Source organism: Bufo bufo, chromosome 4 (genome assembly GCF_905171765.1).
Source record: "Bufo bufo chromosome 4, aBufBuf1.1, whole genome shotgun sequence".
In the NCBI taxonomy this organism is placed as follows: Eukaryota; Metazoa; Chordata; class Amphibia; order Anura; family Bufonidae; genus Bufo; species Bufo bufo.
Genome location: NC_053392.1, coordinates 217,891,898 through 217,914,301, shown reverse-complemented (window position 1 = coordinate 217,914,301; position 22,404 = coordinate 217,891,898). Strand labels below are relative to the sequence as shown.

At 46.0% G+C, this 22,404-nt stretch overlaps 1 protein-coding gene across 4 annotated transcripts in view; it reads right to left on the bottom strand.

Annotated features, from left to right (window-relative positions):
* Nucleotides 1–22,404, bottom strand: part of ATP11B (ATPase phospholipid transporting 11B (putative)) — a 177,486-nt gene that overhangs the window by 100,729 nt on the left and 54,353 nt on the right. For all 4 annotated transcript variants that reach the window (XM_040428283.1, XM_040428282.1, XM_040428281.1 and 1 more), the window contains exons 4-10: nucleotides 9,515–9,595; nucleotides 8,254–8,361; nucleotides 8,035–8,163; nucleotides 6,401–6,504; nucleotides 3,637–3,684; nucleotides 1,958–2,022; nucleotides 330–411 (exon numbers count right to left, since the gene is read on the bottom strand). In XM_040428283.1, the coding sequence (XP_040284217.1) occupies nucleotides 330–411; nucleotides 1,958–2,022; nucleotides 3,637–3,684; nucleotides 6,401–6,504; nucleotides 8,035–8,163; nucleotides 8,254–8,361; nucleotides 9,515–9,595 (617 nt within the window). The remainder of the gene's footprint in view (nucleotides 1–329; nucleotides 412–1,957; nucleotides 2,023–3,636; nucleotides 3,685–6,400; nucleotides 6,505–8,034; nucleotides 8,164–8,253; nucleotides 8,362–9,514; nucleotides 9,596–22,404) is intronic.

The following is a 22,404-nucleotide window of genomic DNA, read 5'->3' as shown; positions in this document are numbered from 1 at the left end:
GGCATAATACCAAAATAAAGGACACAAGCCACCAATAGTATTCCACTGTCAACGCGTTTCGCTGTTGCTTTGACCAGCAATGATCATTTTTGTGTGGAGCTTTTTTTTTAATGGTTTGTATTTTACTGGTATTTATTATTCAATAAAGATCTTTGTAATTTTTTATAATTTTATTGGTAACGTGGCTTTTTGGATTCTCTTAATACACATGATTTGTTAAGTATGTAAAATTGCAGCTTTGCTAACAGTGTAGAAAAAGACTATTATTCTTATTATAATAACATAAACTCTACTAGCGTTCTGCTTTACTAGAAAATAGGATGTCATACTTCTCCACTGCAGATCGTTTTTGTGATTTACTCTTGTAATTCAATGCCATTTTTGCCTCCATCCCAGTATATACAGCAACTCCTATAAAATAAATGCAGAATTCAATGTCATTATACATAAAAAGAAGAGCAATTGCAGTGTCAAGTGTAATGTTTAATCATGTTTTACTCACAATGCTTGCTTTTCAGGTGGATTAAAACAATGACATTATCTAAACTGTCAGCAGCATATAATGCTATTAATAAATCAAGTCACATTCTCGTGGTATTAAACGGTTGTCTCACTTCAGTAAATGGCATTTATCATGTAGATAAAGTTAATACAAGGCACTTAACTAATGTGATGTAATTGTCCATATTGCTTCCTTTGCTGGCGCTTTCATTTTTCCATCACATTATACACTGCTCGTTTCCAGGGGTTATGACCACCCTGCAATCCATGAGCGGTGGCAGTGCTTGCACACTATAGGAAAGAGGACCAGCCTATGTGAGCTCCCACGGTCCTGGCCATTGGAGAGGCCAGCACTCTTTCCTATAGTGTGCAAGCATGACCACAGCTGTTGGATTGCATGGGTGGTCATAACCCCTGGATATGAGCAGTGTATAATCTGATGGAAAAATGAATGAAGCCAGCAAAGGAGGCAACATGGACAATCACAATACATTAGTAAGTGCCTTGTATTAACTTTGCCTATGTACGTCACAGGCAGACAACACACTGATTTTCTTTCCCTTAGCATGAAAGCCATGAAATATAGACCTGCCGCTGATGACAAAGTGATAGAAATATCCCCAAAAAAGTTTGAAGAACACTCAAAATATATGCAGTTTCATTAAATTAATAAAAACTAAGACTTTTTTCGGATTTTCTGGTCTGTCTCCTTGTTAGTGCGGTACGTGTGAGGGTGGGAATCATTACCCGCTACACGGGGTTCCCTGTCTTCCCATGACCGTGTGCCTTATGCTATTCTTGTGTATACTTTATGTATTAATAAAACTGCATATATTTTATATCAGTGTTCTTCAAACTTTTTTTTGGTTATAGTATTGCACACTAGAGCCCAGCGCATCATATGTACGGTACTGGAGTTCTCTAATTGGTTGTTCTAAAGTGACAGAAATATGCCATCATTAGCAAGAAAGGAGTGAAGAGAGCTCAGAAGCTCTGCACATGCATAACACAATGTACTTCAAATACTAGGCCTAGAAATCGTGAGAATGGCTAGTTTATACTACTACAGATTATAAAGAGAGCAGCATAAGGGATCTGACAGGTTCCAGTCAAGTACTAAAGAAGAGCAAAAAAAAAATATATAAAAAGTATTTCTTTATGCTCTGTATTTCCCATTGCTTATACAGTGCATATTCTGCAGCAATGCCATGTCGCCAACAGGTCTCTCCAAGTTTCCCCATATCAGACAAACTATTTTGTAGTGTGGGAGGAAACCAGAGTACTCGGCAAAATCACACGATAAATTGGAGAAAGGAAAGGGAAATGGTTCATACAATATATATATTTTCTCATGTTTGCCCTTTTCCCCATCAGGTACAAAAAAAACTGTATCCATTCAGCAATACATAAGGGTCATTTATCTACAGTCCTCACATTTTATATAAGAAAAACATACCAAATATTTCCTTTGTGTTCTTCAATCTTGCCCCACGAAGCAAAAGGTTTTCTGGTCCAAGAGGTCTTTTATACAAATAAAGAAGATCACACATATAAGTACGGCAAATCTGTTAACTTACATCAACCACAATAACCCTCAAGGAATTCAGAAAAATAGATTTACTATAAAATTACTATGTACCACTCCGCCTTAGCCCAAAAAATCCCTATTGATACTATGGCTACAATGTGAAATAAATACTAATGTAAGCATATGAACATTATATGCTCAAGACCCACCGAAAAGAGTCTTCTGCTTCAGAGGACTTGTTGCAGCTAAATATTAAATAATTTAAAATATATTAAACGAAAGCCGATGATGAGATAGGGAAGGTATAGGATCCGCAGGGGATGGTTAGAGAATAATGCAACCCTCCAAGCATGGTTAGGAGAGAGTGCCATCCGTGTGTGGGACAAGAAAAGCATTCAGGATGATCTCCTGTCACATTGCTCTTCTGCCTCTGTTCACAGCAGAGGTTATAGTCACATGGTGGCTTAATATGGAAATATATGCAGAAACCAGCTGCTAGAGGGAATATAATACTAAGACATGATAAATACAAAAAAATAAAATATCTACAGTTACACATGACTCTTTGTAGCCATGAAGTGAGACTTCCTGACTGTGGAATAAGACTCCAAGCATGCAGCGCGGTCCTTCCTGTCAAAAAGATGGATACCACTATGGAAACCTGAATCACCCCAACACAAGTCAAGGGGGTCTGTTGTTTGCCCTGGCTGTCCTTAGTGTGATGGAAACAGAAAAAAGTCATCCTGTTATAACTGAAACCACAGCGCTCATTGGAGCGCCGTAGCCTCTTCCAACAGCTGATCGGCGTTGGTGCTGGGAGTTAGACCTCCACCGATCAGATATTGATAGGCCTTCAATACTAAATTCCTGGAAAACCCACTTAAAAATAAAATGTTTTATTTGTATTACATTCTCTAATCCGCTCTTCCTCACCTCGCTCACAGGACCTGCATTAGGGTCCACTCAGACGTCCGTAGTGTTTCGCGGTCCGCAAAACACTGACATCACACGTGGCCAGCACTATATAGAGGATTCCTATTCTTGTCCGCAGCTACGGACAAGTATAGGACATGCTCTATTTTTTTGTGGAGCCAGGGACCGGAAGTCCGGGGCCGCAGACCAGAAATGCGCAGTGTGCTGTCTGCATCTTTTCCGTCCCCCATTCAAAATGAATGGGTCCGCACCCATTCCTCATAATTGCGGAACGGATCCGGAGCATTCATACGGACATGTGAATGGACCCTTAATCAGCCATTTTCTGGGATCGCTGTGTTTGGAAAATGGCTTGCCCAGTTAGAACAACTGTTTTAAATCGATAAAACTGAACAGCGAGTGACTAAGTTCAGGTGACACGGGTCACAATTCCATTTTAGTTTTCCTCTATTTGCATTTCAAACATTCCACATATTCTGTGCCCTGTGACAACGGCTTTCATATTCTGCACAGATATCAGCCTTTATTCTTCCATAGCAGGTATAAAATGGCATATCTCTGACTGCTTGCAGCGCTGCCATTTTTAAGTTTACTACAGTTTTCATGTGCACGACCCCCTTGGGACCGGTGCGATCAGCAAACAAACAGAAACACAGGACATGAAGATAAATTACCTTACAATATCCTCTGAATGATCCTGCAAGGTTATTCTTCCAACAAACCTGAGTAAACAGTCGCATGGCAATATTAGACGTCAGAAATATTGTGCATGAAGCTTATCAACGTGTATATGTCATTTCAGGTGACTTTAGGTTAAGCTGTTGTGTGTGGATATGTACATAAGTGCAGACTATATCTGGCCACTTTATGACTTCTAGTGTTTCTAGCAGACCCCCCCCCAATCCCCACGCCGCTCCTCCTTTGCTTGTAGTAATTCAATAGAAACGATCAGCATTACACTCTTATGTCTGTATTACACCAACTGATTATCTGACCAATTTCTGTCCGACTAATAATTGGCGCGTATAACAAAATATGTGTGTGTGTAAACGGCCATCTGACAAATGATTGGTCAGAAAATCTGTCAGGTAATCTGTTGGTGTCATACATTATCTGGCAGTGTAAGAGCTCATGCACACGACCGTATGTATTTTGCAGTCCGCAAAAACGGATCACGTCCGTGTGCATTCCGTATTTTGCGGAACGGAACAGCTGGCCCCTAAGGGTTCATTCACACGTCCGCAAGTGTTTTGCAGTCCGCAAATTGCGGATCCGCAAAACACGGACACTGGCCATGTGCGTTCCACATTTTGCGGACCGCACATGGCAGGTGCTTTAAATAGAAATGCCTTTTCTTGTCCGTGTCTGCAGACATGAATAGGACATGTTCTATTTTTTTGCAGAACGGAAGTGTGGATGCGGACAGCACACAGTGTGCTGTCCCCATCTTTTGCGGCCCCATTGAAAATGAATGGGTCCAGATCCGTTCCGCAACGTTGCAGAACGGATCCGGACCCATTTTGCGGACGTGTGAATGGACCCTAATAGAACAGTACTAGCCTTGTCCGTAATGCGGAAAATAATAGGACATGTGATATTTTTTTGCGGAACGGAAATACAGACATACGGAAATGGAATGCACACTGAGTAACTTCCGCAAAAAAAAGAAAAAAACTGAACGGACACGGAAAGAAAATACGGTCATGTGCATGAGCCCCTACACTGCCGCCGATTACCCGATGAATGTGCAAATGCTCGATCATCAGGCAATCCAAATCTTTTGACATGTTTAAATCATGTCTAATCACCATCGGCTGCCAGCAAACAATGATTCAGTATAGGGAAGAGCTATGGTATAACGATCACTCCCCCCATGCATGTAATAGCAGCGGTCTCCTCCGCTAGCAAGCAGGCGATTGCCAGGAAGCAATCCTTCCTTCCCGACAATCGCTGGCAGAATCAGGCTGTCTTATACAGCCTTTAGGGTAAAAATCTGTCCATGGTCATGTGAAGAACACACGGATACTCGACTGATGCCAAGTAGTCCTGTACTCCTAGCACTGGAACTGAACATGCAAGCTAGACGTATCACAATTTGGGACACTAAGTGATAAATAAAGCATGCGGATAGCATTCTCTGCATCGATATGCTGTGGATTTAAAATCCGCACTGCGTGTCAAGTTACGTGTGGATACTGTTGCAGAATAAGGGTCCATTCACACATCCACAAATGGGTCCGCATCCATTCTGCAATATCGGGAACAGGTGTGGACCCATTCATTCTCTATGGGGCCGGAAGAGATGCGGAGAGCACACTATGTGCTCTCCGCATCCGCATTTCCGGACAAGAATAGGCATTTCTATGGGGGGTGCCAGCCGGGTGTATTGCGGATATACTACGGACGTCTGAATGGACTATTGCAATATACTACGGACGTGTGAATGGACCCTAAGTCTGCAGCACATGGATAAGCTCTTTTTCAAAATGTCATCCACTTTACTGCTTCTCGCTGCAGATTTTCCACATGCAATGGTATTGTGAAAAAACTACAGCATTTACACTAAGTGTGGCTGCACCCATAAATGGGATTTGTTACTAACAATACTCAACCTGTGTTCATAGTATAGGGAATAAGTGTCGGAAAGCTGAATGCCACCTGGAGATTGGAGCAGTGTTGCGCATACATGACCACCACTCCTTTCGGCTGAAGATGTTTCCAGTGCTGTACTCGGCAGTCTCATCAGACGTGACTGGAGTGGTGGTCACACATGTGCACCACCGCAAATACTTCAGGACTTCCATTCTCGAGTTGATAGAGGTCCTAGTGGCAACACCATCAGTGATCAGATACAGGATGGGGGAATAAGTAAGGTTTGTGGGAAAAGCCCCTCACAATAGATTGAAGATTTTTGCTTTGTACCGCATACTTTCAATGAGTCAAGTTTTTTATACCATGTTTTGAAAAACAAACAAAAAAAACACAGAATGAACATAAATTACTTCACCAACAGAAACAAAGGCCCTTTAAATGTGCTTCATTAACATAAAAAGACCTCCTTAAAGAGGACCTGTCACCTCTCCTAACATGTCCATGCTTTCCCCATGTAATAACAATTTAGGAGAATCTATTCTTATGACTCTATGATGTGCTATTCCTTTGTTATTCCTGCTAGAAATTATGAATGAATTACTAGCAGTTTTCATTAAAGGTCCAGGTGGGTGTTAGCAGTTGGTTCTGTCCCTGCACAGTCTGACTCTATCCAATCAGTGCTGCCAGTGTCAGACTGTGCAGGGACACTCCCCCAACTGGTAACACCCAGCTGTACCCTTACTGCAGACTGCTAAGAACAGATGCTCCAGAACTGTTATTACATGGGGTATGCAAGTAGTTGTTAAAACATCAAATGAGGTTACAGGTGCTCCTTAGATATCATACCTGTAAAGATCTGCTTCGGGCTGTTGGCATTCTATCACAGCTTTTAATGTGTCCAGGTTGGCAACGGACTGTAATACTGCAGTTTCTGGAAGAGCAAAATGTGTCTGAAGAGAGGATAGAAGGGATTAGAAATACAGTATATTCCAGCTTTAGGTCCTCGTGTATAAAGCTGTTCTAAGCAACTAATTAGATTACAGCTTATATTTCTGTAGAGCAGGTTTGAAGATTAAACATCTGATGTTTCTTATGAACACAATTTTTTCTGAATACTTTAAGGTGTATTTCCACCACAACATCTATGGTATATCCTCATAACATGTCATAAATGTTCTATAAGCGAGGTTCCCAGAGATGGGACCCCACCTGTTCTTTAGAAATGGCTCCCGTCTCTCATCTGCTGTGAACGGAGGGGTGAATTCGCATCCACTCCAATGGGAGGTCTGAAAATAGTTGGAACATCCATAGAAGTGAATTGTTGAGAGCTGCACATGCACACCACCTCTCCGGTCACAACAGAGAGGAGACCCAACATCTCGAGGAACGTATGCATCAAAGATGTGAGACCCACACCTATCGGACATTTATTGACATTTTTTTTTTTAAACCTGACCTTCCAATTACTATCAATTGATTATTTTGCCAGATTGTGAAAGTTTTTTTTTTGTTTTGCTGGACGGAAGAGTGCAGACATCTGCGCTTTCCCTTTCAGTACAAAGAAAAAAAAATATCAAGAAGAAAACAACTGCTAGAAGCCTAGTATCAAAACTGATTAATGCACACATTACCAATCATGGACGAGGAAGCCTACAAATCTAATATTACAATGCCATGTGACCACACTTTCTGTCCCATAAGTCTTTTCAGTAGGTCACTGTGGGCAACTAAGGCTACTTTCACACTAGCGTTAATATTTTCCGGTATTCAGATCCGTCAGAGGGTCTCAATACCGGAAGAAAACGCTTCAGTTTTGTCCCCATTCATTGTCAATGGGGACAAAATGTAATTGAACAGAACGGAATGCTCCAAAATGCATTACGTTCTGTTCTCATACCGGAGAGCAGCATGCTGCGGTTTGCTTTCTGCCCTGGGATGCGGAGCAAGACTGTCATGACCCACAATGCAAGTCAATGGGGACAGATCCGTTTTCTCTGTCACAATATATCCATCTTGGCTATGTTAAATATAATACAATGGATCTGTTCATAACGGATGCAGATGGTTGTATTATCAGTAACGGAAGCGTTTTTGCTGAGCCCTGCCGGATCCAGTAAAAACGCTAGTGTGAAAGTAGCCTAAGCCAGTTTTCTTTTGCGCCACTTTTAATAAGTTTCCCCCATTGTGTGGACCTAAATCTTAAGTTACTCCAATGTATATGTATTCAAGTCATTGTAAAAGATAAAAACAGTCTCCTAGAACAGTGCACCTCACCTCCGGTCCTCAGGGCCCACCTGCCGGTCAGGTTTTCAGGATTTCCTTAGTATTGAGCAGGTGATATAATTAGTGTCCATGCATCAGGACTTACCCCAGGTATTCATTCTGTGGGATATTCTCAAATCATGACAGATGGGGCCTGAGGACTGAAGTGGAGGAACACAGTCCTAGAACATACAATAGAAAATTGACTAACAACTTGCCTTGAGATTAGTTTCTCCATCCAGACTCGCAGTAGTCACATAACATGAACCATTAACTCTGTCTGAGGACAACAGTATTAAATCAGCTGGAAAAGTTTCATCTTTGGCTACACGGACAATGTCACCAACCTAAAGTGTAAAAATAAATTAGGCTTCATCATCTACGAGATTGCTTTTGCAGATAAGATCCAACATATAAAAACTTAGAAAACTACAAACCCTGATGTTTTTAGATCTAGTTTTAACAAGGCCGCCACTTCTGACTACGTAAACGGGAGCTCCATTGACTTCATTGTCTGCTTTGTGCCGCAGCCAGTCTTCATAGCCCTAAAAGCATAGCAAAATGGTAAGCCGACGCGAGGAGTCTTTGAAGCACAGTTATTATGCACCTCACATTTTCTCATATGGTTTCTGCAATGGGCAACATAGGAAATAAAAAACATGATAGACAAATGATTCGAGAAGAAGTAACCGCTATATAGTGGTCACGTAAAGGGAACCTGGACTATTATATGGAGTAATACATGAGTAGCACTGCACATAAGGAGTACAGATTGCTATGTATTATTTTAAAGAGTAACTAAACATTTATAATTTTTAATATGTTGTACCTAATCCCCTAAATGATTTTTTTTCTAATATACTTTATTCATTTTGTATTTTTACTGTACATTTACATCCCTAAAGTGCTCCATTCAGTGTGCGCTTAAAACTCCCTGCACCACTGACAGCCCAGCGGTGTACGGAGTACTCAGTTTATGAATGGGCAGCAGCAGCGCAGGGAGTTCGGGCAGGAGCGCACATTGCTGCTCCTGCGCCCCGGAGGATCACTAACTCTTGGCATAGTACATGGGTACTCTGTACCTACTCACTGCAACAAATACCTAATTTGCATATTTAGAAAAAGACTATTTCAGTGCTATTCTATTCTTGCCTGAGGTACACTACATAACAAATCGCCTCCATTGTATTTAAAATTAAAGGGGTTGTCCGGGTTCAGAGCTGAACCCAGACATACCTCCATTTTCACCTAGGCAGCCCCCCCTGACTTGAGCATCGGAGCAGTTCATGCTCTCCTTTGCCCCGCGCTAAATCGCGCAGGGTAAGGGTTCTTTTGATTACAAATCACACAATGCCGGGCGGAGGCTTCCGCCCGGCACTGTGTTCGGTGACGTCACCGGCTGTGATGGGCGGGCTTTAGCCTGGGTAAAAATGGAGGTATGTCCGGGTTCAGCTCTGAAATCGGATGACCCCTTTAATTTCTGACATGGGGAAAGTTTTAAAATCATTAGACACGCCATTGTGTGCAAACAGGAGTCTTTTTGAGCTGTCTGCATAGAAATGAATGGCAGTCAGAATTTGCAGAATCATACTGTATAAACCCAGATTTAGACAAAAAGACGTCAGAAAGGCAGAAGAAACTTTGGATATTTGGAACTGTGGCATCCAGTAAACTTACAAATGTGCGATATAACTTTACCTGTTTGATGGCGGTTACTGTTATGACAAAAAAAAGTGGAAGTCCGCTTGTTACTGGACTTGTTGGAGTATCGATCATAAGCTGAAAGAATAAAAACCATTGTGACATGTTATTCTCACATACAGCTACATTCTGATAGTACATGAATTCTGAAGGCCTACAAAAGGAAATTTATGAAAAGGCCATTTAGTAGACAGTCAACATGTAAGATTTTAAAAATATATCTTTGAAGAGATCTAATTACTTAAAGGGTCATGGAGTTCTTCTAAAACTTTTGATTGTCATAGAGACAAAGGTTTTATCAGTTGGTACCGAAGCCGACTTCTGACACCGGTTTTAAAATGGTTTTCAAATTCAAAAATCAAATCCTGAAGTTATTCACTGAAGTCCCGCGAGACTTCGCTGATAACGAATTTGCTTCGCTGCAGCCCATACATTTTAATGCTGTACGGAGATGAATCTCCGTACAGCATTAAAACGAAGTTTGGAGCAAAGCAACTTCGCTCATCCCTAATGGAATAACTGACCAAACACGAACATGTGAATTTGACCTTAGTATATTTATAGCCAGAGGTCACACTACATTTTTTCCAGAAGAGTAAAAAGGAGACTTTTGTATTACTTACCAGTAAAGTCTCTTTCTCGCTCTTCCTTGGGGGACACAGGAAACCATGGGTATAGCTCTGCTCCCTAGGAGGCGTGACACTAAGTGAAAGCTGTAAGCCCCTCCTCCATCAGCTATACCCTTCAGCCTGGAGAAGAGACTGCCAGTTGCGTGTCCAAGTAGTGAAAGATAACCACCAACCGGAAAAAGAACCGTCAAGCCCCAACGGGGGCAACCAAGCCGGAACCACAACTGTAAACCCAAATGAAGGGCGGGTGCTGTGTCCCCCAAGGAAGAGCGAGAAAGAGACTTTACTGGTAAGTAATACAAAAGTCTCCTTTTCTCGCCCATATTCCTTGGGGGACACAGGAAACCATGGGACGTTCCAGAGCAGTCCCAGAAGGGAGGGACCAGAACAAACTAGACCAACACCGGAGGCATCAATCAACTGCCGCCTGCAACACCAGACGGCCTAAAGCAGCGTCAGCCGACGCATGAGTATGCACCCTGTAGAACCTGGTGAAGGTGTGCAAGGAGGACCAAGTGGCCGCCTTGCAAATCTGCTCCGTAGAAGCCCGATTTCTCTGAGCCCAGGAAGCCCCGACCGCTCTAGTGGAATGAGCGGTAACACCGAGGGGCGGAACCTTGCCCTTGGCGAGATAAGCCTCAGTAACAGCCATCTTGACAAAACGGGCGATAGCAACTTTGGATGCCGCCAACCCTCTGCGCGACCCTTCCGGAACCACAAAGAGCGAGTCAGTACGCCTGAAAGAGCCGGTTACCTCCAGGTAAACCTTGAGCGCCCTGACAACGTCTAGGCGATGAAGTTCCCTCTCCCTAGGGTGGGAAGGGGAAGGACACAAAGAGGGGAGAACGATGTCCTCGTTCAGATGAAAGGCGGAGACCACCTTAGGAAGGAAGGAAGGGACCGGACGAAGAACTACCTTGTCCTGGTGGAACACTAGGAAAGGTTCCAGACAGGAGAGTGCAGCCAATTCGGACACCCTCCGAAGAGAGGTGACTGCTACAAGGAAAATAACCTTGCAGGACAGAAGTCGCAAGGAAACCGTCCGCAGAGGCTCGAAAGGAGAAGCCTGGAGCGCTGAGAGAACCAGGTTCAGGTCCCAGGGCGGTACCGGAGGCCGGTACGGGGGAACCGCGTGAGCCACGCCCTGAAGGAAGGTCTTGACAGGACCAAGGGGGGCCAGTGGGCGCTGAAACAAAATGGACAGCGCAGACACCTGACCCTTCAAAGAACTAAGACCCAGACCCTGGGCAAGTCCGCTCTGCAGGAAGGACAAAACGGTGGGGAGAGAAAAGCGGAGCGGAGGAATCCCTAGATCGGCACAGAACCCCAAATAGGTCCTCCAGGTCCTATAATAGATCCTAGAAGAGGACGGCTTACGGGCGCGGATCATGGTGCGGACGACGTCCGCAGAAAAACCCCTACGTGTCAGGACGGTGGTCTCAACAACCACGCCGTCAAACGTAGGGACCTTAAACGCGGGTGGAAGATCGGTCCCTGAGAGAGAAGATCTTCCCTGGCGGGCAGCGGCCAGGGCGCGTCTGCCAGGAGCAGCATGAGGTCGGCATACCAAGACCGGCGGGGCCAGTCCGGAGCGACCAGAATCACCGAGACGCCTTCCGCCGCGATCTTCCGAAGGACCTTGGGCAGGAGTGGGATGGGAGGGAATATGTATGGACGCGCGAAGCCTCGCCAAGGAAGAACGAGGGCGTCGGCTCCGCAAGCTCCCGGATCCCTGGCCCTGGACAGATAGGCGGGGACCTTGTGATTGAACTTGGAGGCCATGAGGTCCACGTCCGGTATGCCCCAACGAAGGCAAATGGCCTCGAATACCTCCGGGTGAAGAGACCACTCGCCGGGGTCGACAGTGGTGCGACTGAGGAAGTCCGCCGCCCAATTGTCCACCCCTGGAATAAAAATTGCCGATAGGGCCGGGACGTGAGCTTCCGCCCAACGGAGAATGCTGGAGACCTCCCTCATTGCAGCAGCGCTGCGAGTGCCCCCCTGGTGGTTTATGTACGCCACAGCCGTGGCGTTGTCCGATTGTACACGAACTGGATGACCCTTCAACAGATGAGTCCAGTGTCGTAGAGACAAAAGGGCCGCTCTCAGCTCCAGGACATTGATCGAGAGTTTGGACTCCAATGGAGACCAAATGCCCTGGACGGATCGGGGAGGAAACACGCCTCCCCAGCCCAAGAGACTGGCATCGGTTGTAACCACCAACCAGTTGAGTGGCAGAAAAGACCTGCCCAGAAGAGGGGACTGTAACCACCAGCGGAGAGATGACCTCACCGGAGGCGATAGATGGAAGGGATGATCCAGAGACTGCGGCGATTTGTCCCAGGAGGAGAGGATCGCCCGTTGGAGAGGGCGGGAGTGAAACTGCGCAAACGGGATCGCCTCGAAGCAGGCAACCATCTGCCCCAAGACCCGCATGCAGAAGCGGAAGGACGGTCGACGGTGGAGAAGGAGACCCCGAACCGCCCCACGGAGGATCAGACGTTTTTCCGAGGGAAGACGTACTTCCGCCGCTCCCGTGTCTAAAAGCATTCCCAGGAAGACCAGTTGTCTGGAGGGGGGAAGGGAGGACTTGGGGAAGTTGATGACCCAACCGAACCTCGTCAGAGTCTCTAGAGTGAGATCCACGCTGGCAACCGCTTGAGAAAGGGACGGAGCCTTGATGAGGATATCGTCCAAGTACGGTAGCAGAAAAACACCCCTGGAACGGAGTAAGGCCAAAACCGGGGCCAGGACCTTGGTGAACACCCGGGGGGCTGTTGCCAGCCCAAAGGGAAGGGCGACAAACTGGAAGTGGAGGTCCCCCACGGCGAACCGGAGGAAGCGATGGTGACACCGGGCTACCGGAACATGGAGGTAGGCATCCTGTATATCGATGGAAGACATGAAATCTCCCTGCTCCAGGGAAGCCACCGCGGAACGGAGGGACTCCATCCGAAACCGTCGAAGGAGGAGAAAACGGTTGAGCTTTTTGAGGTCCAAAATGGGCCGCATGGAACCTCCCTTCTTGGGAACTACAAAGAGGTTCGAGTAGAACCCTTGGAACCTTTCCTCTAGAGGAACGGGGGTAATCACCCCCCTGTCCAGTAAGGCTTGAACGGCCGCGGAGAACGCAACCGCGCGTTTCGGGTCCCGTGGCAGGCGGGAGCGAAAGAACCGATCTGGAGGGAAGGATGCAAATTCGATTTTGTATCCGGAGCACACAATCTCGAGGGCCCAGGCGTCGGAGACGTGAGCCAACCAGACGTCCCTGAAAAGGAGGAGCCGGCCCCCCACCCGGGTGGGTGGGGGCGCGCCTTCAGGCAGAGGATTGCTTTGCTGCGGGTGTGCGGGCAGCCTGCGGCTTGCGCCAGGAGGGCTGCGCCCGAAAAAACGGCTTCCTATGCTTATCCTGGGGAGGAGCCGAAGCGGCAGCTGTGGTGGGAGCCCCAGAGGCCCTGCGGGAGGACCGAAAACGAGACGCACCAGGGCGTCCGCGGGGGGCGCCCCTGGCTTGGGGTTGAGGAAGATGGGTGCTTTTACCACCCGTGGCCTCCGAAATAAGTTCGTCTAGGCGGACCCCGAAAAGGCGGGAACCCGCAAACGGTAGCCCCGCCAAGGAACGTTTGGAGGCAGCGTCCGCTTTCCAAACCTTCAGCCAGAGCTCCCTCCTGACGGAAACTGCCAGGGCGGAGGAGCGTGCAATAAGGGCTCCCGCATCAAGGGAGGCCTCACAAACAAAATTCCCGGCCCGAACAATAAGCTGGGCCAAGGAACGCAGGTCCTGGATAGGGACGTCCGAGTCCAACTCCTGTTCCAGCTGCGCACCCCAAGCAGAGATTGCTTTCCCTGCCCAAGCAGAGGCAAAAACCGGTCTGAGAGCCGAACCGGAGGCAGCAAAAATGCCCTTAGAAAGGGTCTCCATGCGACGGTCCTCCGCTGACTGAAGAGAGGACCCGTCGGGAACAGGGATGGCCGTGTTCTTCGACAGCCGGGCCACAGGGGGGTCCACCTTGGGTGGGGAAGACCATGTGGCCACGACATCTGCTGGAAAAGGATAGCAAATGTCCAGCTTCTTGGGGCTGACAAAACGGGCGTCCGGTCGAGCCCAAGCCTTAGACACCACAGAGGAGAAATCAGAGTGGATTGGGAAGACTTTTGAGACCTGCCTGGGTCTGATAAATGAGACGCTAGCTGCGTCCGAGCTAGGGGGATCATCCTGCACCTTAAAGGTGTCACGAATATCAGAGATGAGTTGACCCATCGCTGAGGCTAGCTTGGACGGCAGGGCCGAGTCCATTTCCAAATCTGAAACCGCCAATTCACCTTCAGAGAGCGAATCCTTTGGGGAGGAGAGGCTCGTCTGGGTGTGCACGCGTGGCGGGGAGAGGGAGGCATCCGAGGAGGAGGCTCGCTCTACTCTAATACGCTTCTGAGAGTGCCTAGCTCGGGAGGGGTCACTAAAGGAGAGTGAACCCGCTGCAGCGGCAGAAGCGGTGGACCCGGAGGGCGCGACAGTAAGAGTGGCGTCCTGCGGGGTAGGCGGCCTGTCTATTAGGCGGCCCACGACATGAGTGAGGCTTTCCACGGCCTGGGACAGGGATCTAGCCCAGTCAGGCGGGTCAGAGGCAGCAGGGAGCGACACAGCGGGCGACTGAGGCTGCGGTGGAGCCCGACATGCAGTACAGTGCGGATCAGACTGCCCCCGGGGAAAGGGTTCCCTACAAGCAGTACAGGCATGGTACCAAGGCTTGGCGGCTGCAGAAGGGTCTGACATGGTGGAACAAAGATGTTGCACTTAAAGTGGGAGACCCCAAGGAAAGAAACGGGGATAACACCCAAGCGACAGTACTGTGGCACGGAGGGGGTTAAAAGTCCTACCAGACCCGGATGATGCAAGCGGCAGCGGTAAGGGGGAACAGACTGAGGAGGCTGTGGAGGAGAGGCAGCAGCACCGGCTTCGGATCGCACTGCAGAGAGGATTCCACGCAGCACTGTGCGATGAACCCGGAAGTAGCGGAGCGCATGTAGGAAGCTCCGCCCCCTCCCTGCCGCTCTGAAGCAGAGCCGCGCGCGCGCGGCAAAATGAACTTAACCCCCAAGGATAATGAAGTGCCGGCCTGAAATGGCGCCGTTCACGCCAAGAAAGCGGCCCCCTCCGCGCCTGGATGTGGCAGAAGGCAGCGTCCCTGCCAAGGACTTGCCCAGATAAACTCCCCTGCCCGGTAACGGTCCGATATCGGGGGGGGGGAGGGGTGGGCGCACGATGTAGCAGTGGCCATGTAGTAACAGTGGCCATGGGAGCCCAGGAGGCCTGTAGCAGCGGTGGGAGGGAGGAAGGGGAGGCTGGAGCAGCCTGTCTCACCATACGCTGTCTTCACCCTCAATCCATCCAGCGGGGTCGCCCCTTCAGCTCCTGGCACCGCAGTGGCAGCAAGCCGGGGGAGGGACTTGGCGTGCGGGCGACCCTGAGCTGGCGGGACGCAGGGGAGCGAGGCTGCCCTGGTCCACCTTGTCTTCTGTGGGGGAGGCGGCAGTGCGGAATTACCGGCACTGGCGCAACTCAACCCCGGGAGAAACAGAGGGGTCTAATGCGCCTCTGTTGTCCCTGTAAGTAGAAAAAAACCGAATTAAAAACAACAAATAACGTAAAAATAAAAAATCATAGGAAAACAACCCTGCATAAGCAGGGGGTGTCTTGCCTCCTTGGACACTAAGCAAAAACTGGCAGTCTCTTCTCCAGGCTGAAGGGTATAGCTGATGGAGGAGGGGCTTACAGCTTTCACTTAGTGTCACGCCTCCTAGGGAGCAGAGCTATACCCATGGTTTCCTGTGTCCCCCAAGGAATATGGGCGAGAAAATACTCCTCTGACCATTTTTGAGAGCATTTTTTACCCGAGGAGGAGTACGAAAGTTGCGGTAATTCAAATACATAATACATAGGCCTACACTTGCTCACATCTGCATTGGAGGCTGCGTTTGGAGCCTCTGTTGCAGATTCTGTCAAAAGACCTGACAAAAAAGCCTTGTATGCAGGAGTTTTTTGTCTGGTAAAAAGACAGATCCCGAACAGATCCCGAACGAATCCCATCATAGTCTGCGGAGTCTGTTCATCTTCTTTCCTGTCAGACTGGGCTCACATCACATTTTTGTCATACATTTAATGTACACAAAAAACATATAGGTTAACAGACGCCTCAGACAGATGCCATACTGTGTCATCCGTTACCACAGAGTTCCATTGTAAAAAAAATAAAATAAAGATACGTTAGCCTACATGTTTTTTTGCTGAACATTGCAGGATGGAAAAACGTGGTACACTACACTTTCCCCTCCTGCAGAGTTCTGCAAAAAAATTAAAAATTATCTTGCGTTGGAGTGCTGCTCTTTTTTGCATACTATAATTGGGTAAGCTTTAGTCCCCAGAGCGTGCACCCGCCTATTTCAAACCTACATCGGTGCTGCCTCCCATTTTGCTATTATATATTTATTTATTACAATGGAACTCCATGGTGATGGCATCTGTCTATTTATGCGGGGGAACCATTACTGGTCTAAATAACATCAGGCAATTATAGCCAAGTGATAAAGTCCAGTCCAATATAGTGGAATTAACCCTGTACTTTACAACTTGGCTATAATAGCCTGCCTACATTCACTACACTACATACATTACACACACTGCACGCATCAGTGTGTGTGATGTATACAGTGCAGTGTGTGATGTATACAGTGCAGTGTGTGATGTATACAGTGCAGTGTGTGATGTATACAGTGCAGTGTGTGATGTATACCAGTGTGTGATGTATACAGTGCAGTGTGTGATGTATACAGTGCAGTGTGTGATGTATACAGTGCAGTGTGTGATGTATACAGTGCAGTGTGTGATGTATACAGTGCAGTGTGTGATGTATACAGTGCAGTGTGTGATGTATACAGTGCAGTGTGTGATGTATACAGTGCAGTGTGTGATGTATACAGTGCAGTGTGTGATGTATACAGTGCAGTGTGTGATGTATACAGTGCAGTGTGTGATGTATACAGTGCAGTGTGTGATGTATACAGTGCAGTGTGTGATGTATACAGTGCAGTGTGTGATGTATACAGTGCAGTGTGTGATGTATACAGTGCAGTGTGTGATGTATACAGTGCAGTGTGTGATGTATACAGTGCAGTGTGTGATGTATACAGTGCAGTGTGTGATGTATACAGTGCAGTGTGTGATGTATACAGTGCAGTGTGTGATGTATACAGTGCAGTGTGTGATGTATACAGTGCAGTGTGTGATGTATACAGTGCAGTGTGTGATGTATACAGTGCAGTGTGTGATGTATACAGTGCAGTGTGTGATGTATACAGTGCAGTGTGTGATGTATACAGTGCAGTGTGTGATGTATACAGTGCAGTGTGTGATGTATACAGTGCAGTGTGTGATGTATACAGTGCAGTGTGTGATGTATACAGTGCAGTGTGTGATGTATACAGTGCAGTGTGTGATGTATACAGTGCAGTGTGTGATGTATACAGTGCAGTGTGTGATGTATACAGTGCAGTGTGTGATGTATACAGTGCAGTGTGTGATGTATACAGTGCAGTGTGTGATGTATACAGTGCAGTGTGTGATGTATACAGTGCAGTGTGTGATGTATACAGTGCAGTGTGTGATGTATACAGTGCAGTGTGTGATGTATACAGTGCAGTGTGTGATGTATACAGTGCAGTGTGTGATGTATACAGTGCAGTGTGTGATGTATACAGTGCAGTGTGTGATGTATACAGTGCAGTGTGTGATGTATACAGTGCAGTGTGTGATGTATACAGTGCAGTGTGTGATGTATACAGTGCAGTGTGTGATGTATACAGTGCAGTGTGTGATGTATACAGTGCAGTGTGTGATGTATACAGTGCAGTGTGTGATGTATACAGTGCAGTGTGTGATGTATACAGTGCAGTGTGTGATGTATACAGTGCAGTGTGTGATGTATACAGTGCAGTGTGTGATGTATGTAGTGCAGTGTGTGATGTATGTAGTGCAGTGTGTGATGTATGTAGTGCAGTGTGTGATGTATGTAGTGCAGTGTGTGATGTATGTAGTGCAGTGTGTGATGTATGTAGTGCAGTGTGTGATGTATGTAGTGCAGTGTGTGATGTATGTAGTGCAGTGTGTGATGTATGTAGTGCAGTGTGTGATGTATGTAGTGCAGTGTGTGATGAATGTAGTGCAGTGTGTGATGTATGTAGTGCAGTGTGTGATGTATGTAGTGCAGTGTGTGATGAATGTAGTGCAGTGTGTGATGATCACAAACTGCACTACACACTGCTGTCACCTTTATGTCCGGGGCTGTTTCTCACCACTGAGGAGTTCACTTCAGCATCTCCGCCGCCATGTTTCCTGGGGTCCTTGCGGAGCGCGCCCGCTCTCCTTACTGTAGAAAATCCCGGAAGCCGGCCCGGCTTCCCCTGCTGCAGGGCGCTGTATTGCTCCGGCGCCCGCCCAAACTAACCAATAGCAAGGCTCCTTACTGTAAGCAGCATCACTGCGCTGCCCGTGCCTTTCACAGCGCGGCCTGTGCTGCTGAATGTCAGGTAAAAGTCTAAGGCGTATTGGTACGCCTAAGACTTTTTCCAGGGAGTAAAATGGCCTGAACAGGCGTCAATGACGCTTGTACAGGTGTTATTGCGACCTCTGTTCATAGCAATACTATACACTATATAGACAAAGGTATTAGGATGCACCTCCAGCAATTATCTTTTGAATTAATAGTAGTTCAAATTTGAGCAATTATCACTTGTAAGAGGGTGCAGCAATTGAATGACAAATCCTTCATTTTCTGCAGATCAGACTAATCTGCCTGAGTTTATTGTTAGTTGCTGTCCTACCAGTAACCAGTCGTTAGCAGTGTAAATGCTCCAGAGACGACTAAGCAACAATCGCAATAACTGCAAACAGCAAAAAAAAATTGATGGTATTTTTTCACGTAATCTAATTTTGAATGTAAACAACTCGCTAAATAGGTCACTTGTCGCTCGTTAATGAAAAAAATATCTGCCAGTCTAATAGGACCTTTAGTTATTGAATTCTAATGTTCCAGTTGGTCCCATTGCCACAGGTGCATAAAATCCAGCCCCTAGAAATTCAGTCTTTACAAACATTTGTGAAAGAATGGATCATTCTAAAGAGCACACATAATTTGTAACAGGACATCCCCATTGCAACAGTTGGTGAAATTTCTTCCCTCCTGGATATCCAACCATCAACTGTAAGTGACATTATTGCAAAATGAAAGTGTTTAGCAAGCATGGAAGTCCGAGCAGCTGCATGCAAGCCTTACATCACTAAGCACCATGCTATACCTTGGTTGGATTGTTGTAAAATAAGCCACCATTGGACTCTGGAGCAGTTAGAATCGTGTTCTGTGGAGTGACAAATCTCGCTTCTGATGGGTTTGGCAATGCTAGGAGAACGTGACCTGTCTCGCTGCAGTGTGCCAAGTTTAACCACCTGCCATCTGGGCCATTTGCCCCCTTCCTGACCAGGCCAAATTTTGCAAAACTGACATATCTCACTTTATGTGGTAATAACTTTGGAACGCCTTTATTTATCCAAGTCATTCAGAGATTTTTTTCTCGTGACACATTGTACTTCATGATAGTCATAAATTTGAGTCAAAATATTTGAGTCAAAAATTTACCCAAAAATTTGAAAAATTCGCAATTTTCTAAATTTCAATTTCTCTGCTTTTAAAACAGAAAGTGATACCTCATAAAATAGTTATTATTTAACATTCCCCATATGTCTACTTTATGTTGGCATCATTTTGGAAATGTCATTTTATTTTTTTAGGACGTTAGAAGGCTTAGAAGTTTAGAAGCAATTCTTCAAATTTTTAAGAAAATTGCCAAAACCCACTTTTTAAGGACCAGTTCAGGTCTGAAGTCACTTTGTGGGGCCTATATAGTGGATACCCCCATAAATGACCCCATTGTAGAAACTACACCCCTCAAGGTATTCAAAACCGATTTTCCAACTTTGTTAACCCTTTAGGCGTTCCACAAGAATTAAAGGAAAATGGAGATCAAATTTTTAAATTTCACTTTTTTGTCAGATTTTCCATTTTAATCAATTTTTTTCTTTAACACATCGATGGTTAACAGCCAAACAAAACTCAATATTTATTACCCAGATTCTGCGGTTTACAGAAACACCCCACATGTGGTCATAAACTGCTGTATGGGCACACGGCAGGGCGCAGAAGAAAAGGAACTCCACATGGTTTTTAGATGCCATGTCCCATTTGAAGCCCCCTGATGCACCCTTACAGTAGAAACTCCCAAGAAGTGACCCCATTTTGGAAACTAGGGGATAAGGTGCCAGTTTTATTGGTACTATTTTTGGGTACATAGGATTTTTTGATCATTCATTATAACACTTTATGAGGCAAGGTGACCAAAAAATTGGTTGTTTTAGCACAGTTTCTATTTATTTATTTTTACAGCGTTCACCTGAGGAGTTCAGTCAAGTGACATTTTTATAGAGCAGATTGTTACGGACGTGGCAATACCTAATATGTATACTTTTTATCATTTATTAAAGTTTTACACAATAATAGCATTTTTGAAACAAAAAAATGTTTTAATGTGTCCATGTTCTGAGAGCTATAGTTTTTTTATTTTTTGAGAGATTTTCTTATGTAGGGGCTCATTTTTTGCGGGATGAGGTGACGGTTTTATTGGTACTATTTTGTGGGACATATGCGTTTTTGATCACTTGGTGTTGCACCTTTTGTGATGCAAGGTGACAAAAATTGCTTGTTTTGACACAGTTTTTTTTTTTTATGGTGTTCACCCGAGGGGTTAGGTCATGTGATATTTTTATAGAGCTAGTTTTTACGGACGCGGCAATACCTAATATGTATACTTTTTTTTATTTTTAACTTTTTTTTTTCATTCCTTAATTGGGGACTTTTTTTTTTTACATGTGAAACTTTTTTTATTTTCAACCTTTTATTTTTATTTTTTTTATTTTACACTTTTCGTCCCCCATAAGGTCATACAAGACCTCTGGGGGACATTTACTTCACTTTTTTTTTCACTGTTGATTTCTCCTGTAACTGGGGCTGACATAGTAGCCCCAGTTACAGGACAAATACACACCTAGAGAGGCTGTACAGCGCAATCCAGCGCTGTACAGCCTCAGAGCAGGGCTGATCGAGGTCTCTGAGAGACCTCACACAGCCCCTGCACTCTCCGGTCACGGCGATCACATGACCGCCGGGCCGGAACAGGAAGCGCATAGCGCTTCCTTCTCTGCATACACAGCGCTCGGTGAGCGCTGTGTCTGCAGCGATCCGGAAGGCAGGGACACCTGGGCACTGTCCCTGCCTTGTCTTAGGGTTGCCCTGCTGTCACTGACAGCGGGCAACCCGATCAGCAGCTGCACGATTAGCGTGCAGCTGCTATTTCTGAAAGGACGTTTTAAAACGTGCTTTCAGAAATAGAGGTCCACCCATAGGACGTTTATATCCTATGGGCGGACGTAAAGCGGTTAAAAGGTGGAGGAGGGATAATGCTGTGGGGCTGTATTTCAGGGGTTAACCTAGGCCCCTTAATTCCACTGCTTCAGCATAGCAAAATATTTTGGGCAATTGTATGTCTTCAACTTTGTGAGAAGAGTTTGGTGAAGGCCCTTAGGCGACTGAGTTTGGGGTGCATGAACAGAGCAACATCAATATCAGACCTCAGAAATGTTCTCCTGGATGAGTGGGCAACATTTCCCACCGACACAAAATCTTATACAACACTTTCACCCCTGAATGGGGTTATTGCTGCAGCATGAGAATGGATTTTGATAGGCCCTGTTCATATAAATGGGACAATTGCAGAAAGTCCTGCAACAAATCTGCTTTTGTGAATTCAATTCACCCTATAGGTACCTGCAAACGAGATGGGTGAAGGCGCAGAAGATCTGCATACATTTCCGGGCATTTCTGTACCTAAACCACACCAAAAACATCCATTTCTAATTGCGATTTCTGGTGCGGTTTTGCACCAGATTTCACCCTTCCTTTGAAAAGGGTGAAATCCGCAGCTAAAACAACCAACATAATTGACATGCTACGGATTTGGAAATCTACATGGCAGGTCAATTTCCACACGGAAACAATCGGCATAATATATGTTAGATTTGTTTCATCTCATACACTTTGCTGGTACTTTTCTGACTCTTCGTTTTTACCGTATGTGAATCTGCACAGAAAATAT